General features: G+C 37.1%; 1 protein-coding gene across 4 annotated transcripts in view; it reads left to right on the top strand.

Annotated features, from left to right (window-relative positions):
* Nucleotides 1-21,179, top strand: part of Erbb4 (erb-b2 receptor tyrosine kinase 4) — a 1,194,626-nt gene that overhangs the window by 1,016,061 nt on the left and 157,386 nt on the right. For all 4 annotated transcript variants that reach the window (XM_029569917.1, XM_029569919.1, XM_029569920.1 and 1 more), the window contains exon 20: nucleotides 860-1,045. In XM_029569917.1, the coding sequence (XP_029425777.1) occupies nucleotides 860-1,045 (186 nt within the window). The remainder of the gene's footprint in view (nucleotides 1-859; nucleotides 1,046-21,179) is intronic.

Here is a 21,179-nt window from a genome sequence, read left to right as displayed (position 1 = left end):
GGTATTCATAATAGCTTTAGATTAGAGGCTAACTTTACTATGTACTAAGTACCATCATATGTTTGTTTTTTACCTTCAATTTTTTTTTCATTTTAATCAAGGATGTCTTTATGATAAAGAAACTGGGACTCAGTTTTCTCATTTCATCAAATGACAAAGTTGGCCTAGAAAAAATTTATAGTCTCAATTAGATCTCAGACTTTATGGATCTATGAATAAGATATCTTTTTCAATTTTAAAAATTAAATAAATTTAAGCAAACAGAACAGAGCAAAATGTCCTTTAATGTGTTCATTCTTCTGCATAAACCAGTAATGAACATATTGACTATAAGTTATTTATTTACATTTTTAAAATTTATACATTGAACTTAAATATTCTAACTCTACATGAATAATGGATAGGTTAGGGCCATCTTATTCTTCTTGATAATGACTATATTTGTATGGTTATTGTATTCTAGGGCCAAGATCAAAAATTAAAAGTCTGTACAATTTCATATGCATTTTAATATACTTCTCAGTAAATAAAATATTCCTCATGCTACCAAAGATTTAATACAGATTTTTATTTTTAGGTAGAAATCCTATAATTGCATTCGTGTTGATAAAATACAGATTTTTGTTTTTAAGGATTAATTCTATAATTCCATTTATTTTATGGTATATAGATTATTTCTTGATTAATTTCATTGAATTAAATCAGTCTAAGCATAAAATGGTTGCAATAAATGTATTTTCATTTTTAATTGATTCCAGAGTATATTTTAAAACCATTTACAGCTTTCCCATAATGCAAGTAAGTTTGATATAAAGCAACATGGAGTTAAAATGATGGTTATATGGATTTTTCCTTATAGGAAGCTCTGATCATGGCAAGTATGGATCATCCACACCTAGTTCGCTTACTGGGCGTGTGTCTGAGCCCCACCATCCAGCTGGTCACCCAGCTTATGCCTCATGGCTGCCTGCTGGACTATGTCCATGAGCACAAGGACAACATTGGATCACAGCTGCTGCTGAACTGGTGTGTCCAGATAGCCAAGGTAAGCTGTACCATTTTCTGCAAAAATGACATTTCTGGGTTCTGTCTCCTGGTCTGAAGAGTCTGTCTATTGTAAATGGGTCAAATCTCTTAAACTATTACTATAAAATGAATATTTGGTGTGTTGGATGACACATTATATGGTCATACTTAAATGCAGACCACAGATGAAACACATGGTCTATTTATATATGCTTTATGGATTATTATACTGTTGAATTCATATTAGATGGACTAGATGCCAAAATAAATGTCACATTAGTAGGAGGGAATAATTGCTAAGCTAGTTTGTTTGACTTCTTGTCTCTTTTAATGGAGTCAAGTTTGCTAACGAAATCACGAAAGAAAAGGTTGAATGTCATAATTGTTCCATTTTAGATGATTTAAATAGCCTTTATAAGTCTCAACATTATACATTATCAAATTCTCAATTTGGTTTTTCCTAGTTGGTGTTTAATGAGTTTTGTGTTTTGTAGGTGGGGGGACAGGTTCTGACACAAGGACTCAGGTCTATAAGGCTTACCTGGTTACTGGTGAACTAGACCACAGGTGCCTATAGAGACTGTGGTTTGGAAACTATGACCAGTTATCTAACTTCCCATGTTAAATTTAATTTTTTATTTATTATTTTTATTTTATGTGTATGTGTGTATTGCCTGCATATAGGTAAGTGCACCCATGCTGTGCAATGCCCGCAGAGGTCAGAAGAGGCTGTTGGATCCCCTGGGACTGGAGTGATGGACAGTTGTTAGTGATGGACAGCTGCAAGAACAACCAGTATTCTTAACCGTTGAGCCATCTCTCCAGGCCCCAGCCTGTTTTCTTTTTTAAAAAATATTTTATTTATTATTTTTATTTTATGTGTATGTGTGTATTGCCTGCATATAGGTAAGTGCACCCATGCTGTGCAATGCCCGCAGAGGTCAGAAGAGGCTGTTGGATCCCCTGGGACTGGAGTGATGGACAGTTGTTAGTGATGGACAGCTGCAAGAACAACCAGTATTCTTAACCGTTGAGCCATCTCTCCAGGCCCCAGCCTGTTTTCTTTTTTAAAAAATATTTTATTTATTATTTTTATTTTATGTGTATGTGTGTATTGCCTGCATATAGGTAAGTGCACCCATGCTGTGCAATGCCCGCAGAGGTCAGAAGAGGCTGTTGGATCCCCTGGGACTGGAGTGATGGACAGTTGTTAGTGATGGACAGCTGCAAGAACAACCAGTATTCTTAACCGTTGAGCCATCTCTCCAGGCCCCAGCCTGTTTTCTTTTTTAAAAAATATTTTATTTATTATTTTTATTTTATGTGTATGTGTGTATTGCCTGCATATAGGTAAGTGCACCCATGCTGTGCAATGCCCGCAGAGGTCAGAAGAGGCTGTTGGATCCCCTGGGACTGGAGTGATGGACAGTTGTTAGTGATGGACAGCTGCAAGAACAACCAGTATTCTTAACCGTTGAGCCATCTCTCCAGGCCCCAGCCTGTTTTCTTTTTTAAAAAATATTTTATTTATTATTTTTATTTTATGTGTATGTGTGTATTGCCTGCATATAGGTAAGTGCACCCATGCTGTGCAATGCCCGCAGAGGTCAGAAGAGGCTGTTGGATCCCCTGGGACTGGAGTGATGGACAGTTGTTAGTGATGGACAGCTGCAAGAACAACCAGTATTCTTAACCGTTGAGCCATCTCTCCAGGCCCCAGCCTGTTTTCTTTTTTAAAAAATATTTTATTTATTATTTTTATTTTATGTGTATGTGTGTATTGCCTGCATATAGGTAAGTGCACCCATGCTGTGCAATGCCCGCAGAGGTCAGAAGAGGCTGTTGGATCCCCTGGGACTGGAGTGATGGACAGTTGTTAGTGATGGACAGCTGCAAGAACAACCAGTATTCTTAACCGTTGAGCCATCTCTCCAGGCCCCTGATTTCAGATTTTTGCCTGAATTTTCCCAATGTAAATCTCAGTTCAAACTTTTGAAACAGTAGGGAAGCTAAACAGCATTGTGTCCTATATGCCACCAAAATATAAATTCTAATATTCATTGTGTTCAATGAACCATTTTGACTATGTATACTAAGTATCTTTCTTGAAATTTTTTCTTTTCTAGAAAAATAAGCCTGTGGCAAATTTTGATATTTGTTGTCAGTTCTTAGTGAAATCAAGATATACCCTGATATAGTATATATTTTCAACATCTATTCATTTTAGATTTGTATAACATATATCCCAAAATATTAATTTGGCTATTTTTCCCTATTTCTTTTAATATCTTAATAAGGAATAAAGGTGAATTAATAAAAGAAGAAATTAGATATCATTTTAAAAACAAACACCTGAAAAATTATTTAAGTGAAAAGTCTAGTATAGTTTTATAAATTTGGCATTATCGTTTATTTTACTATTATGGGATAAGCCAAGCTTCCAATTTCTTTTCTTGGGGGGTGGGGAATGAGGCCCCCAAGGGCAGAGCTTATGTCTATCTCTTCAGTCCTGGCCTATATGGTTTGGCCTGCTGGCTTTGCTGTGAGGACTTCCTTAGATCAAAGCAGCCCACTGGGTCACCAGTTCATAGGTCTCTCTACAAGGACCTCCAGGATCAGCTCCTCTTCCTCCTCACAGCCAGACTGAATCCTGTGTGTGACCTCTCTTCTTCCTGGGGGAACGTAGGTACGTGTTTGAGACCAGGCTGATCAAGTAAAAGGGAAAGTGTGGCAGATCCCATTCCTCATAGACCCAATTAGTAGCCAGAGTTTATTAACTGGATAAACCTGTCCTATGGTGGATTTTAGTGCATCCCCAAGAAGTAGTTTTCAGCACTGAGACAAAATAAAAGAAACTCTTGTCGATTGCACCTTCTCTTGAAAAACTCAATGGTCTGGCTACAAGGACCTAGCAGTAGCAGTAGAGGCCAGAGTGAAGGGTGACTTTCTTTGGAGACAGGGTGTCTTTATCTTCTGCAGGTCACAGATTCTGCAGTTTGTTCACTGATATTCCTCCCTGGCACCAGGTAATTCTGAGGTGAGGACTTCTGTGGCGATTCTCTATTTCGTGCATAAGGAAGCTGAGGCCCAGAAAAGGCTTTGGACTTGACAGAGGTCACACAGCAAGAGTGTTAGAAGAGCTGGGTCAGAATTCAAGGTTGTCAGAAAGCAGAGTCAGGGTTGGAAGTGTAGTTCAATGTCAAAATACTTGCATGACAGAACTGAAATCCTGGATTGGTTGGGAAAATGGGATGATAATTAGAAAGCAGAGATGGGTGGGGAGGGGAGATCTTTTTTGCAGGAGAGTATAGAGTGACTCAGCTCCAAATTTCTTAGTTTTCTTCACATTTCCTGTTGTGTTTACAACAATTTAGATTTTGTCCTTAGGGATATATGACATGAATATGTCACTTATACAACACTATGTTCTCTAATAACAGAAATGAGTGAGTTTTCCTGGATAATCACACAGTTTTATATAAGATATATTTATAGATGATAAATAGATAAATAGATTGCTGGATTAATAGATTGATAGATACATAGATGATATATAGCTAGAGATAAAGGTAGATAATAGATATAGATGAATGATAGATGATAGATAGATAGATAGATAGATAGATAGATGATGGTAGATGATAGATGATAGATGGATAGATAGATAGAGAGATAGATGATGGTAGATGATAGATAGGTAGATAATAGATAGAGAGATAGATGATATATGGATAGATGATAGATAGATGATAGATAGATAGATAGAGATAGATAGATGATAAATAATAGATGATTGATGATAGATGATAATAGATGATTGATGATAGATAATAGATAATAGATGATAGCTAGATAGATGATAGAAGGAAGGAAGGAAGGAAGGAAGGAAGGAAGGAAGGATAGGTGATAGATCTTTTTACCTTTGAAGTGCCATCCTTTCTTCTTAGAGGCCTTTTGCATAGTTTCTTCAGTCACAAACATCTATCCATGAGCTTCTTTTCAACTACCCATCACAAATCCTTCCCTTGCAACACTCCTCTCCAAGATATAACTCTTGCATTTTCTCTATTTTCATTTTGAATACATTCCTGCTGGTAAAATATTGAACTATCTGTTTATAGATCTCTGACAAGAGAATTTGGTCATTACTTCAACTTTTATTTATGTGTACTTACCAAATGAGCTGACAGATTATATAGGTGTAAACAACATAGCCATGGACTTCTTTTTCTCTGTATAATGTAATGAATTGGACATTAAACAAAAATGCAATGAAGTGTAGGATTAAATATTATAGTTCAGATCCAGGGTGTTTCTGCTAACACTTACCCATGTTATAATGAATCTGAAGTGTTTCTGGAAGTAGAAAAAGTTTAAGGATCCAAATCTAAGAAGCAATGATAAGAAGACTACATCTTTACTAAAGATGGACTTTTCAAAACAAAAATACTTCATTTGGCACTGGTTGAAAGCACGGCCTGATTGCATGATGAGTTGAATAACATTCTGCTTCCAAACAGCATCTTGTTCCCAGAACTCAATGAAGTGGAACTTTACATATTAAAAGGTACTTTGCAAGTGTGATTAAATTAGGGACCTTCAGTTGAGGAGATTGTCCTGGGTTGTCCAGGCATGCCCAGTGTAATCACAAGGGCCTAACAAGGGGAGGAAGGATCAGAATTCCAGATAGAAATTGAAGCACAGAAGCAAGGTCTGAGTGATACAGCATAGAGATAGAGAAGGGGACTCAGCTGAGGGATGCTATCTGTCTCTAGAGGTTGGAAATGTTGAGAAGACGCTGTCCTAGAACTTCCAGAAGGCTCTCAAGTCAGCCTAGTCCTTAACTTTAGTCCAACTAAACTGGCTTTGTAGTCTAGTCTTCAGATCTTTGAAGGTTCTAAATCTGTATTGCTTTAAACCATTTTTTTTGATAATTAGAGCAATAAAAAAAATGCACTTCTCATAGTGATCCTCAAATGCTAAGTAAAATGCCAATGTAAGTTCCTTGGTTCAACCTCTAGAACTTGAAGTTTTGAACATTAATATCCTACGTAGCTATAGCTTGAAAGCCATGGAACAAAACTGGTTAGAAATATCTGTAGTATACCAGATATCTGTTGTAGTCCCAGCGAAAATGAATATTTTTCAAGTATCCATTTCAGTAACTTAGAAGTTGGAATGCAGAGGGAGGTATGATACCATGAAATAAATGGTTTGTGTTTGTGTTACATTATACTTCTGAAAGTTTAGCTGCATGCAGAAGAAATAACACTAAAGCTGACATCAAACAATTCATTGCAGGGCATTACCCTGTGTACTTTGGATTCATTAATTAGTATATCTCTCATCACAAATGCATGAAGGTATCATTATTATGTCCAGTTCACAAATAAAGTGAGATATGGAGAATTGGAGTAAGTTAATTAAATACATTGCTAGTAAATAAACAGTGGAAGCACCATCTACATTATCATTATACATGGAAGTATTTTAAGCATATTCTAAGTTTTTTTCCATTCTTTCATTAGTTGACCAGTCTACAAACTTCTGAGTAAATGGAAGACATACATTTAAATACAAGAGCTATTTACTTCTTAGAGGCATCCTGAGTCACTCTGCATCTGCTCCATCTGGAACTTAATCTTGTAAACAAGGTAGAATGAGTTACTGAATGTTCATACAAGGTCACATCCCTTCTCAGTGCTTTAGGAAAGTGGGAGAGAAGTTAACAGTGAAAGTTTCTTTTACAATTGTTGCTAAAAGGTTGAGCCAATGGTTTGTTTTTGAAAACTTAGAGGCTCTGAAATGTATCTTATGGTTTTAAAGTTGAGAAGCTTCATGGAGAGGAACACTGATAATAAAAGGAACCCGGTGGTATACATTAGTCAGCTCTCTGTCATCTCAAACACCTGACATAAGCAACTTAGAAAGAGTATAGGTTGATATTGGCCCAGAGTTTCAGGAGGTTTCCATTCATAGTTGGGTAGCCCTGTTGTTCATGAGTCAGAGAAACAGGAAGATCACGGGGCCTCACTGGCAGCCAGTCTAGCCAAAATGCAGTTCCAGCTCCACAGAGAGACTCTGTCTCAAACAATATGATAGAAGGTGATGAAAAAGGCTCTTGACATCAACCTGTGGTCTCCATAAATGCACACACAGTTGCACGAGCTTTCATTTATGCATGTGCACAGTTGTATGCAACACATTAAATGTTTTAATTAACATTTTGTTCTCTGACCATTCAGACCATGATGCGTGGAAGAAGAACAAACTCATGTTTAATAATTAGTACTTCTGACATTTCAGTTAAAGAACTTGCATCTTTCTGGGCTATCTACACAGGGTTCTAAGATATAGTTTATTGTATTCCTATGCTTTCTAATATACATGTTATAAAATGGAATTATTTGTAATATTGAAAACGTGAAACTTTCAGTGAACTATCAGAGAACAGGGATCATGGAAGATTCTTAGAACAAGACAGTCAATTTTTGATGGGGAACAAAAAGAAAATTCTTACTGTCCCGTTTCAAAATAGAAAAGGTTAATATTGGTCTGCCAATTGGTGTACTGCTTTTTAAAGTTATGGCTAGTTTCTAAGGAAATATTATTTGTGGCTTAAAAAATAGTTATGTACTTGTGTATGAGCATGTGGGAGCTGATTCTCTCCTCCCATCTTGAGGAGCCTGTGAATTGAACTCAGGATGTCAGGCTTAGCCATAAGAACCTGTATCTACGAAGGCATCCTGTACCTGCTAAGGCATCCTGCCAGCACTGTTTGTAGCTGTGCTGTTGCAGCTGCTCCACCTCATTTGTAAAACCCATGCAGTACATAAAGGCCAGGATTTTTCATAATCCTGAGACCTTCCTCAGAGCTCTGCTGGCTTATTTCACATTATTGTCAGGCTTTATTCTGCTGCTTTATTAGTTTGTGATATGTGGCAGGATGGTTTCTATGACTTTCTTGTTGAGGTTAAACCATTGACATTAGTGGAGAGGTGACTGCAAAACTATGTCAATGGTTCATGGTACCTGTGGTGGTTTGAATGAGAATGTCCCCCCTAGGCTCCAAGTATTTGGACATTTTGTCCCCAGTCAGTGGTGCTGTTTCGGGAGGTTTTAGAAGGTGTGGCCATGCTGGAAGAAGCATGTCACTGGGGGTGGACTTAGAGAGTTCTTAAGCCTTGCTGGATCTCAAGTTGCTCTCTGCTTCCTTTGCCTGCTTGAAGATGTGAGAGCTTAGCTTTGCTCCTTCTCCAGTTTCCTCTGCCACCATGCCTCCTCACCTTGATGGACTCTTGCCCCCTTGGAACCATAAGCTAAATAAAACTCTTCCTTTCATAACTTCCCTTGGTCATGGTGTTTCTATCACAGCAACAGAAAAGTAACTAATACAGTACCTGAGAGTTATCTATTTTGCATAGATATTACTAAAATACATAAGAAAGCAACTGAAAGAAGGAAGGACATTTTGACATTCAGAGATTTTCATCTCCAGTTCTTGGCTCATTGGTTCTGGGGCCACAGTGCATCAGAGCATCATGGTGGCAGGAGCAGATGACAGAGGCAGCTGTTTACCTCATGATAGACAGGAAGCAGAGAGCAATAGAGGATCCAGGGACCAGATATAATCTTCAAAGATATGTAGTCAATGACCCACTTCCTCCAGGTAAGCCCTACATCCTAAAGTTTGACAACTTCCAACACAGTGCTACCAGCTGATGATCAAATATTTAATACATGAGTGGATGGGAGACATTTCATCTTCAAAACAAAAGAGCACATTTCAAGGTGATTCACAAGATGATAAATTCACCAAACTTAAAGATCTTCTGAAATGAAATGGCATTGAAAATCCTTCACTAAAGATTTTTTTTTTTTTAAGCAAAGGAGAGATAATAAAGGAGGGCATGAAATTGGTGAGGAGACACTAGGGAGGTGGTGGAGAGGGGGGGGAGTCTGAATACAATCAAAATACAGTGAATGAAATTCTGATATTAATAAATAATAAATTTTGCCTGTATCATGTTCTCAGTTAAAGCTAGGGAAATCTGATTTTCTGTGGTCCACGAAAACACATTAGTTGAGCTTATTTTTCTTTATTTTTATTGGCAAAGAGTTAGTGGGAGGGAAAACAAGAGGGAGAAACCTCCTTTGATTCAGACAGATGACTTGAAGGAGAGCAGAGCCGGGAGGGAAGAAACAAATTCCTCCACTATACAGAGGTGTTCTCCCTAAGACCTGAATGTGTAACATGAGCAAAGCCTTTATCTATTTTCATTCTTTACTCTTCTCCATTTTTCTCCAATAGTAAATTCATAGATCTAGACTTTTCCTTCTGTATGAATAAAATTAAACTTTACATCTAAATGTGTGGTACAAGTTAAATGCATGAACAGGGTGTCGATATTTCTGATTTGTTTCTATTCAAGACCAGATTCTATGTGTGGATAAAACCTCAGTCATATGCACATAAATGAAAACTACAAAATCAAAAGAGTTATAGTCAGAAACATTGGCACCTGTTGTTACAATTAATAATATATTAAATGACAGTTAATACTATTTAGAAGATTAGAATGTCAGTTGATGGAATGAGTTCTTTGACTATGTTTTAACAGGGAAATTTTTGTATTAAAGCAGAATAGAAGGTAAAGATTGAAATCTCACTAGTGGTAGAACTAAGCTCTGTGTCATGGCAATCTACTCTTAAAATTAAATTAAAATAGAGACTTACTTTGTAGTTGTACATGCAGTTTTTGAAGAAAAAGAATGATCAGTTATTATTTATTATTTTGCTGATATTAAAGTAAAATGCATAATTCTGATGAGTTGTCAGATACTTTGAGAAAATCAGTTGTATGAGTCTAATAAGTTGTAAAATGTCACTGAGGGTAAATACCTCCAGGGGATCTCCCTTGATCACTACAAACTATGGTGAAGGTGAAGAACTGATCTTTGAAATGTAGATATCATTGGCTATGTCATAGATATCTATCTAGTGCTCATAATTGTTTTTCACTAGAGAGGCAGCCTAACCAAAGACTTTTATTTTCTATATGTTTCTCAAACTCATGTCTTAGAGAACTGATTATTGAATTTATTAGAGAACTGATAATTATTTTCAGTTTTCCTCTAACCAGGCAGATTCATGATTTTATTAATTAAGAACACATCTTAAGTGTATTATTCAGGGTTCACCCAACAGAGCTAATAGGATATATAGATATAGAAAGAGATTTATTAGGAAGAACTTACTCATGAGTTTATGGAAACTAAGTCACAAGATTCCCTGGAGATATAATTCTAGTCCTAATTCAAAAGCTTAAGAACCAGATGACTGGGTGGAGTTATTCCAACAAAAAGCCAGAAAGCTCAAAATCATGAAAAATATGTTTTGTGCCAAGTCATATCTGAGTTTAGGACAAACACATCTCAGTTCAAAGGCATTCAAACTGGAGGAGATTGTCCCTTTTCAAGAGTCAGCCTTTTATTTCATTCAAACCTTTAACTAAGTAGATATGATCCACTCAAATAAGGACAGTCAATATGCTTTCCTCAGTCTACCAAATCAAATGACAGTATCATCTATAATTTCTCACATACACATTGGAAATAACATTAAACCAAGTGCCTGGATACTTCATGACTCAGTCAAATTCACATATAAAATTAACCACCATACTGAGTTACTTTGGAACACTTATTTCAAGAGGTGAGAATTCAAGAAGAGTAATATTTTTTTAAAAAAATCTTTTTGCAGAGATACTGAAGAGTCTGAAGTAACGTATTCAAGGCAAACAGAGGCTGTATTTCTATTTTTCTGAGGTTCATAAATGAAAGCACACAAGATGCTGCTTGTTTAGCTCCATGTCTGTAAATTTGTGTGCCAGGAATGCGCAATTGCATGGCTTCCTTTCCCCTTCCCTCCTACCTCTTTCTCTGTTCTCACCATCCCTCCTCTCTTACTCTTTGGTCTCTCCCTTTCTTCCCCTCTCTTAGCATAAGTTTTATTATTCATGAGTCAAAGGATAGACTGGTGGTGTGCTAGGTGACTGGATCCTGCCAGGGTCATTTCACATGTGGGTAGTGATGGCTGTCAGCTGAGCCCAAGTTTTTAAGAGTGGGCCAGAACTTGGAGGACATACATTCCCCAATATATCTCTTGGAACCGTGGATCTCCTGGAACTGTGTGATGGAACTGCCTTCTTAGAATATCTCTGAAACTGTGTCCTCAAGTCAGGCCCACCCATGTGGTTTTTCAAAATGGTTTCTCCAGCTTCAACTGGGGAAGTACAAGCTTGGTTCCACCCCATCTTAACAGACCATCCTGCATGGTTTCTCCAGCTTCAACTGGGGAAGTACAAGCTTGGTTCCACCCCATCTTAACAGACCATCCTGCCTTTCCAGCCCTAGTTCTAGACTATCTCATTCACACAAAGCCAGGTGTCCTTCCCAGTCTTCACTGTGGGCAACAGAAATGAGTACACACCCTTTCAACACTTTGATATGTTACTTCTCAAGCATACCCACATTCATTCATTCCTTATCCTTTTAGATAGAGTCCTAAATTGAGGTGTCCAGGAAATAAGATCAGGTGCCAGGGTCACAAGACACAAGAGCACATAGTTTTCCTGAGGTTAATCAGATTATGTCGCTTTTATAGAAGTCATCCCTACACTCTGTCCACTGAAGGCTGTTTTGGAAGGGCCAACAGTGGTCTCTCTTCTCTCTTCCATGCCCAATAATCTAATTTGCTTTCAAGTTGCTGAGTCCAGCCTCTTATTCTTCAAGGATAAAGCTCCACCCTTATCTCCAGTGCTGGATAAAATGAAAGTCAGATTTTCAAGCAGCAGAACTTAACTGAGGTTTATCTCCTGGGTGCTGGAGCTTCAAAATAGGGTTTTAAGGCTTTCCCGTGGAGCTCATACTCTAAAACCTCTTTTAAGATATAGAACTCAGACTACAAACACAAAAAGTTTCCTATTTATCACACAACAGTAAACATAGTGAAACGGGGAGAAAGAGGGTTCCTAGAGGGTTCTTAGTCTCATTCATAAAACAATTTAAGAATGGACCCAAATGGAAGCTTTTACAATTTTATTAGACTCTTGAAAAATCCTCAGAGTGGGCAAGCTGGTGATCTTGGCAGCTGCCTTGAGGAGATGAATAGTGGGAAGAAGGAAAGAAAATCATGGAGCCATGCAGGTTTAGAGCCTGCACAGAGGTCAGACACGTGGCTGACTGGCACCCACATGGCTGGGAGAGGAAGATTTGGAGAAAAAGTGAAGAAACCCAAGATGCTAGGGGCAGCCCAAAGCCTTAAAGAAAGCATGTTTAGAAAGAAAGGCATGAAGAAGAAAAGGAGAAATTACACTTTCCTGAAGAGTTCAGGAAAGCGGACAGACTTACCTACATGGCTGTGTCTGGTCTGGAAGTTCTGCAGGGGTCTGAGCTAGTTCCAGACAGGAATTATTCACTATCTTATTAACACACCAGATATTCTGCCCATCTATTTAACATAACTTAAGTGACCCTGCCTTCCTGGGAGTAATTGACCAGTGAGACTGGAAAAGTAGGATCCTCCATCAGATAGACTAGACATTTTTTAGTCTTGACTAGTTCAATTTATGGCCTTACTGATACTCTAACAATAGTGAATCAACTAATATCTAATTCAAGTTGTTTTTTGTTTTTTTTTATGAGTGCTGAAAGAAAGGAAAGCAACAAAAAAGTGAGATACAAAGAATCTACCCAGAAAGGACCTTGGTAGAGCAGGTGATTCTTTGCAAAGACACATCAGAGTCTGTTGAAATGTTAGTTCAGGAAACAGCCTGAAAAGATCATCTAGTACAGAGAGTTTGAATGTCCTTAAGAGATAGGTTGGTGTCATATAAAATCTTTATTAAACAAATAAAATTGTTCATTCTATCTGCAACCACAGAGGGTATTGAGAATAGTTTGTGGAAACTGAGGCCTCCTTCCTACCTTTAATGGAGACCAGCTTTAAGAGCATTGGCTGTGCTTGTGTTTGAGATAAGAGTCTAAACTGGTGACAGAATCCATTTAATGCCACTTTCTCATTAGTGGCAGGGCCAGTACCTGACATTTCATTTCACCCCGAATCCTGAGGCATCCTGTTTAGATGAACTGACAGCCACTCCCACTCCACTTCAGCAAGATATATGGACTCCTTGTTTCTAATTTAGATAAAATAATTGCTACAATATTAGTATTAAATATAAGCTATAAAGTGTGAAATCATATGCTTTTTGAGAAAAGTATTGAATGAAATTTTTCCACCTATACAATTTTAAATTGGGGACATAGTTATTTTTTGTTTTTCAAGTCCCTTTTAAAGTCTCCCCCACTATAATGGCATTGTTCTTTCTCAGTCTTTGTACCAGAATGCCTAGTAACATTGCAACTGCCCAAATTGACTATGAAGCTTCTGGCTGAATTTGAATAATGTTTATCTCTTCTCTGAAACAATCTCCTGTTTTTTTATTTACGTGCCAAATTCTCATTGCCTTAAGGGAGGATGATATATGAAGGGTAATATGGATGAAGGAGGATCTCAATACTATGGGTGGAAATCAAGTTTATGGAAGCAGCTTCTAGAGCACAGTCCCAGAATTGCTCTGAAGTGTAATTATCTCCTGAGGTGTGCATGAAATAAGAAGTTCTCTCACTCACAGAAGTCATTTAGGCCTTTTCCATGTCTAGCCTATGGGATGGCCAGCTTCCCCTTTGCCTTGCTTTCCTGTGGCTTTATTTGTCATGCTGAGCAAGTCTAATTCAGCTTGTAGTTTACCCCTGCCTATGAACAGAAAAGGTTTTCATTTCACCACTATTCACATCCAGAAAGAACAGCTTTTTTCCTCCAAAGCCATATTTCAGCAAGTCATTTGGGGTTTTTAGCCTGCATGTATAGTGCCCCTGTGCATACAGTGCCCTCAGAGACCAGGAGAGGGTTCTGGGACCCCTGGAACTACAGTTACAAATGGATATTAGTCACCATGTGGGTGATGGGAACTGAATCTTTGTCTCCTGAAAGAGCAGCTAGTGCTTTTAACATCTGGGCTACCTCTCCAGCCCCTAGCTAGTAGTTTTAATGTACTTTTTTTTTTTTTAATTACAAAAAGTGAAAGCTTTTCCATCCAAATGGAATAAATTGAACTGCATGTATGTAATATGTGTAAGGTTTTCACAATTATATCTATTAGTAATGATTGTGAGGTTTGATACTTCAGCAGATTTTAGGAACAGAGTGATTTCTTTTCAAATGCAGAATCAAAGTAGCAAGACCGGCATATATGGTTTATTGCTACCCTATGGCTTTTGTTTCTAAGACTGTAAAGGTAGATGGGTGTTAGGATATTGCTCTCAGGAAGCTGTGAAATATATTCATTATCATTCAGATGTATGCACGCAGTGCTGCTTCTCCCACAGATTTCAAGATGTTTACTACAATTTGGAGAGACGAGACTAGCATTTACCATGGATAAGAAAACAAAGGATGAAGCTCAGTGATTTATCTGGAAACAAAAAAACTCATAGTGGTACTAAAGACAAAACATAGATTTACTTCCTTTCATACTTGACCATGGTTGGGTCTTTCTCAAAACAGCTCTTTTATGTTTTGGTTTGTTTGTTTTCTTTTTTCTTTTCTTTTTTTTGGACAGGTCTTGCTATGTAGACCAGGCAGGCCTTGATCTCAGAGAAATTATCCTGCCTCTGCCTCTGGGGTACTGAGATTAAAGGCATGCCCCAAAATGCCTGGCTTAAAACAGCTCTTTTATGAAGAAAGTTGAATAATTTTTAAAATAATTACGTATTAACAGGAAACTACAAAAATATCTGTTTTTCAGGCAATTCCTTGATAATATTTTCCATAGCTATAGAATATTTTTATGACTAAGAAGCTGACAAAGATGAAAATTTATTCAGATCTCATTAGTTTTATTTAAATTCGTGTGTGTGTGTGTGTGTGTGTGTGTGTGTGTAGTTGTATGAAAGTAGATCATGTATGTAAATTCATGTAACCACCACTGTAGTCAGGATATAGTATTATCTTGTGACTTCATGCCATTCTAATACCTTTGAGAATTTTACTTTTGGTTTGCTGTTTTTCAGAAAATGTCTTATCAGTAATTAAGGCTTGTCTTGTACTATGTGGATCCTCTGGCCTCTGTCTCCCTTAATGCTAGAATTTCAGATATGCACAGTTGCACCTGTCCACTTCCTTGTTTTTAATGGCACCTACATTTTGTGATTGTTTTTCAAATGCAGAATTGAAGTAACAAGACTGACCTACCATGATCAGTATTCAAATAATGACTTTAAAAATTGTCTTCTGAACTTGTGCTGTGTATATTAAAATGCACATATACTCTAGACACCAAATTTCATTCTAATATTGGGTATGGAATTTTGTAGTGTCACTTCAAAGGATATCCTATTACCGATGTGTACAAAAATATTCTATCATGGTGCCTGGGAAGGAAAGAACCTGGATATGTGTAGCTAGGTGTCCTAGGATGGATGAAATAGTGAAACAGGTTGTGTTAGATCCTCTTTGTGGAGTAGGGGTATCATCTTAGTGGGGATATTTGCAGTCCATCTGTGCCCTCTACTGACTATAGCAACATAATTAGCACATCACTGGCTGCAGAAGGACAACCCAATGATATTCAAAGGGGCGTGGAACCAGGAAGGAAGAAAATCAGACCAATAATGATGATAGGCCAAAGTGACCAAAAATACACAGACATATATGTTCATGTGTATACATGTGCCTGCATATGAAAATGTGTACCTATGTGCTATTTTATGTATCTTGAATGCCACCATATGTAGGGGGAATTTATATATTTGAACATAGACTAGTTATATGCACTCAATATTCTACAACACCCAGCTTAGTATGTAAATGTAGAAAGAAGTGTAGCACATTGAGAGCCATTGCTCTCATGGCAAGAAGTCTTAGGCTGTACAATATTTGTATATTTCACTTTCTTTCATCTAAATGTGATGGACTAGAAAGAGCAGATCGACCACAGTTCATTACTTTTCATTAGGCTAAGGTGAGAGATGCACAGAATCTACGTGTTGTGGAAAGGAAGGGTGAGCGATTACGAGCACACGAGGAAGTGTGGCCATGGGTCAAGGACTTTATCCTTCATTAAAGAGCCTTTGCCTAAACTGAGTGTCTCCTCAACCCAGAGAGAACAAAGGATGAGCTTAATGACAGTCATCTATCAGCCAGCCACATTTTAAGCTTCAAGATTCTGCTATTCCTCAAGCTCCATGCCTTGACAAGGCTAATTGTGTAATTACAATACTACATCACCCTCTCCTGGTGCACTGGCAAGACCAGAACCCGGGACTCTGATGATTATTGCCCCAAGCAAGCACATTAGCATGGGATAGTTTACTAATGGGGTTGCTCTGTTGAAAACTGCAATATGTAAGGTAGAAGCCAAAGATTTTGTTATGAATGCCTTGCAGTTTTAAGCCAGACTGTTGAGTCCTCAAATTAGAGTGATTTTATCTCTTAGAACAAGATGAATAAATGTCCTCTTACAGTTTTATATCATTTTTTGTATGTTTTAAGATTTACCAATATTTTTCTACTAAAATTAAGTAGAGATGATTCAGCAAGGATACATTGAATGTTAAATAAAAGAATAAATCAATTTATATACCAGATTCAGTATTTCTATTAGAATCTAGCTAATACATGCTGGTGGCATCTGTGATAGCAGTCCTTTCTTAATACAGTAGCTGTGACATTTCACTGAGCTGTATGCTTGAGATGTGTGCTTTTCTACTATATTTAAAACACACACTGGATGTAGCTACTTATATTCTGTTTTAAGGTTCTATATGGCCATGTCTTTAAAGCCATAAGGTCAATTTAAGACATCCCCCTGAAAACAACTCCATTTTTATTCTAAATTGGAATAAAATAGAGCTAATGTAGAATATGGACAGTCAGGCCATGTCTTTAAAGCCATAAGGTCAATTTAAGACATTCCCCTGAAAACAACTCCATTTTCTAAATTGGAATAAAATAGAGCTAATGTAGAATATGGACAGTTACCTAGTCAAAAGTGCACAACTGCAGAGCCTTTCTACTAGAGTTGAGAAAATTTCAATCCAGCCCCTGGGATGAATTCTTCTGATGCTTGCTATCCTTGACCAATGCTGACCAGGGCTTTTGTGACGCTGGCTTCCCTGACATAGGTTGGTTTCCTACAGATCCACATAAACAACTGATGCTAGTAACCATAATGCACAGCAGTTACCCTCATATCTGTTTAACTGAAGTATTGATTACAAAGCAAGAATAATCATGTAGAAATAAAATTAGCCAATATCTCCTTGAATTTATCCTTGACATTGTGCTATTGGCATTCTATGGATGTGTCCACTTCTAATTCTCACTGCAAAGTTACAGATCTATTAAATTTTAAAAATAATATATGTATATGTACATATAACTAATGAGTACCTACCTAATACAGTCTATCATTCAATAATGTTACTTATTATTATCACTCTACCTTTGTTCATATTCTTTACCCTTTAAAAGAAAACACCTATACTTCAGGAGTCCAGGTCACAAGGCCAATAATCATGAAGCTGGGTTTTTGCCAAATAGAGACTTTTCTCAGCTTCATCTAAGAATTTCAGACATTGCCTTTCTCAGGGCCACTGGACTGCATAAAACTAGGAATAAGACAAGACAGAAACTTCAGATTGATAGTGTTCATGCCTAACTGATTATTTCACCTAACATATGATTAATGGAGGAAATCGTGCTTACTTCTTTTCATAATTAGTAAAACTTGAAGTATAAACTTTGACCTATACCAAGTATCTTGTACCATAATGGCTTGGGAACTTCTAGAAGCACTGTCTTCATTGCAGCTGCCCTGGCTATTGTCCCTCTGTACGAAACTTCTGTAGAGCATCACTAAGTGAGAGCTATTTTCTCCCCACCAAAGAACACACCAGGATAATTCATGATACCCATGTACTCTTACCACATGAAGTGAGACTTTTCACTGGGTAGCTTTCTTAAAGGACAGAAGTTTCTGCAAGTTTACTCTCCTGTTACAGATGCTCATGGTATTTTTTACAGGTGCCCTGAGGTATCTGGTCACAAATTCCTCACATTCCCATCAATCATTGAGGTAGAAGTCATGGAATGCCCTTCTTTTGACTTAAAATCCCTAGAAGACTGGCTTAGAAAAACATTATTGGAAACTTGTTCTAAATCAGATTCAAGATACTATAGCAGCACTTGCTAGAATCTGTCAACATTTCCATCATGAGCCCATATTTTCCAGGTTTATTACTTGGTCATAAATTTTTTCTGAGGACTGTGATATAAAACCCAGAAGTTCAACCCAGAGCAATTTTTATTATCATTGCTCAAATATTGAGATTTTTCCAAGTTATGATTTCTTTTTTAAAAATACCATATAAGTCATGTACTTTGAGGGACACCCACGCATTCTATGTCTTTTATAAAATGTAACATTAAAAACAATTTATTCCTCATAAGAAACAAAAAACAACTAGAATGGCAAGGCCTGTAGAAAACATTTTGTGAGCCCACATGGATTTATTTCCTATGATTTGGGGGCCACTTTGATATTTAGATTGAAATTTTTAATATTACTACAATAAGCTTTCAAGAAATTGCCACCATATGTATTGAAAAGAAATTGGATTGTAAGTGAGGGAGACTTATAATAAAACTGAAAACACAGCCCACTGAAGAATATTCTGTAATATATTGATGTTGCTGTCATCAGTACTGGGTTTTTTGTTTGTTTGTTTGTTTGCATTTAGTTTTCTGTCCCTGGTGAATGAAATAGGAGAAACTGATGAGCACCTTATAAACTAAGGAAGTATTTGGGTAGACTGTGAGAACCAGGAATGTTATCAGCAAACCAATTCCCAATGCTATGGAATAATTGAATTTCTTACCAACAGAAATTGCTATATTGGTAATTCTAAACTTTTCTATCCTCAAAGCACATATAACATAAGTAGGAAAAATATATGTTGTTTTACTCTGCCAGCTTACATTCTACCACTCTAAATAAGAGATGTATATCAGGAAAATACTATCTGGGGTGTACTTTTCTCTGTTGAGATGGAATGAATCTAAAAATCTCTACTTTGTGTTGGATAAGGTGTGCAAATTCAACTTCACTTTGTATCCTTGAAGGATTGTGATTTTTTTTTAGCACACAAAGGAGATCACTCCTTAAGGAATTCTGGTCATTTATGACACATTTTTTCTTATGTAAAAGGGAATCTGTATTATAAATACAGTGGAAGAATAACTGGGCAGAAGGTGCTACTACCTTAGTCAAACTTAGGTGAAGCTATTAAGTAATCTTGCCAGTTTTCTGTCAGGGCATAAAAAAAAAGATTTTCAGATTAGCCTTTGACGTGACTCCCATTTTTACCAATATATAAATGCAGTAGAAAGTTAAGATCGGTGTGAGAAGAGAATGGGTATGGAGTCTTGAAGATTTTCTAGAGTTATCATAATAAAGTGAACTTATGGGTGTCTCATTGGCAAGCCCTAAATCCAAATTCTGATACTTTATAAATTGAAATTATGAAAGAGGATTGCTGGTATCAGTCATCAGTGATGCTCCATGATACAGAAAGTTTTGAGAAGACAGTTGTCCATGAGATATGGGCATGGAAATGCTTTTACTGATTTTTTTTTTTTTGAGCCAGGAGTCCGAACTTCAAACCTCATTATACCGAAATGCAGGAGGATCACCTAGGAGCCTATGTGATATAAATAATGGTCTCAGTGAAATTAGTATGTATGGGCATTGATCTTAGGAAGAAAAGGGTTCTTCCAATTATGTGGTAAAGGGAAATGATTATGGTTAAGTGCTAAAAATTAATGGTGAATATGATAGTTCCCTTCTAATTTACAGTTATCAGACTCACAAAAATAAAGGACTGGCAAGGTTTCTTTAGCCTTCCTTGCTATACATCATTTCTGTCTCAATCTTCTTGATAAATTATGTCTCTTGGTGTAAAATGTTCTTTTCTTTGTCTCTTGTTCGTGTTCTCTCTCTCTCCCCCGACTCTGCCTGCCCCCCATTCAGGACTCCCTGGTTATTCTCTGACCTTGGCTCATTAAGTATAATCACCCAAGTTAGCAAAATGTATGACAGAGGCATAGAAATGGCTTTAACAATCCATATGAATCTGTTATATAGAATGTAGTCTAGATGCGTAGAAAAGAAGGGAATAAAGTTTGCATTTCTACCAATTGAGAAGAAGAGCACCCTTCTTGTTTGACTGTACAGAGTCTCAACAAGGGGCCAGAAAAAAAGCCAGTAGTTTCCCTGCACTGTTTTAGAGAAAGAATGTCTAGAGAAGCCACCAAAAACTGTTTCACTCTGATGCACAGCAGTCTTGCACTGAGGAAGCGATTCCAGCAACCTGCAGGCCATGTGCTATGTTTGTCTTTTTGCCTAAGGCATTTGCCAATTATGTTTACTATAAATGTAAGTAGATCTCCCTTCCATAGGCAAAAGTGAAGGACTCGAATGCTTGTCTATGCTTCAGTTTATTAAAGAGAATGAGGAATTCCCAGGTAGAATAAAAGTAATATTTTAAGCAGAAGCCAAGAAAACCAAAATAACCTAAGTAGTAGTATCAACACTGATTTTTAAATGTGGGTCTTAATGTCCACAAAACATTACATTCTTTGTCTTATTCCAGTTACCTGATATGGTTGTGTTAATGTACATATGTTAGTTAACATGTGTAAAGAACTCATTTAGCACAGTGATTGAGGCATAGTAAGAGTTTAATGATGTCCTTTACCTAGTGAGAAACTAGTTCATGAGCTCCACAGCAGGAACACTGATGAACTTAAACAAACTAGTACAGAAAGAAAAAGAGAAGGAAATCCACATCTAAGGAAACCAAAACAACTATCAGCATTTGCCTTGATTCCACTAGATCAAGTTCTAACAGAGAACAGCTTATGTACCGTAAAGAAGTAATGGAATTCAGACCACCTATTAAAGAGACTTCCTCTTCAAAGATGAGCTCAGTTTTCCATTTATCCATTGCTAAGGGAAGCTGAGACAGCT

The sequence above is a fragment of the Nannospalax galili genome, unplaced genomic scaffold (assembly GCF_000622305.1).
Source record: "Nannospalax galili isolate Female #2095 unplaced genomic scaffold, S.galili_v1.0 scaffold281, whole genome shotgun sequence".
Lineage (NCBI taxonomy): Eukaryota > Metazoa > Chordata > Mammalia > Rodentia > Spalacidae > Nannospalax > Nannospalax galili.
The sequence above is the reverse complement of the archived record's forward strand: the minus strand, read 5'-3'. Positions and strand labels throughout refer to the sequence as shown.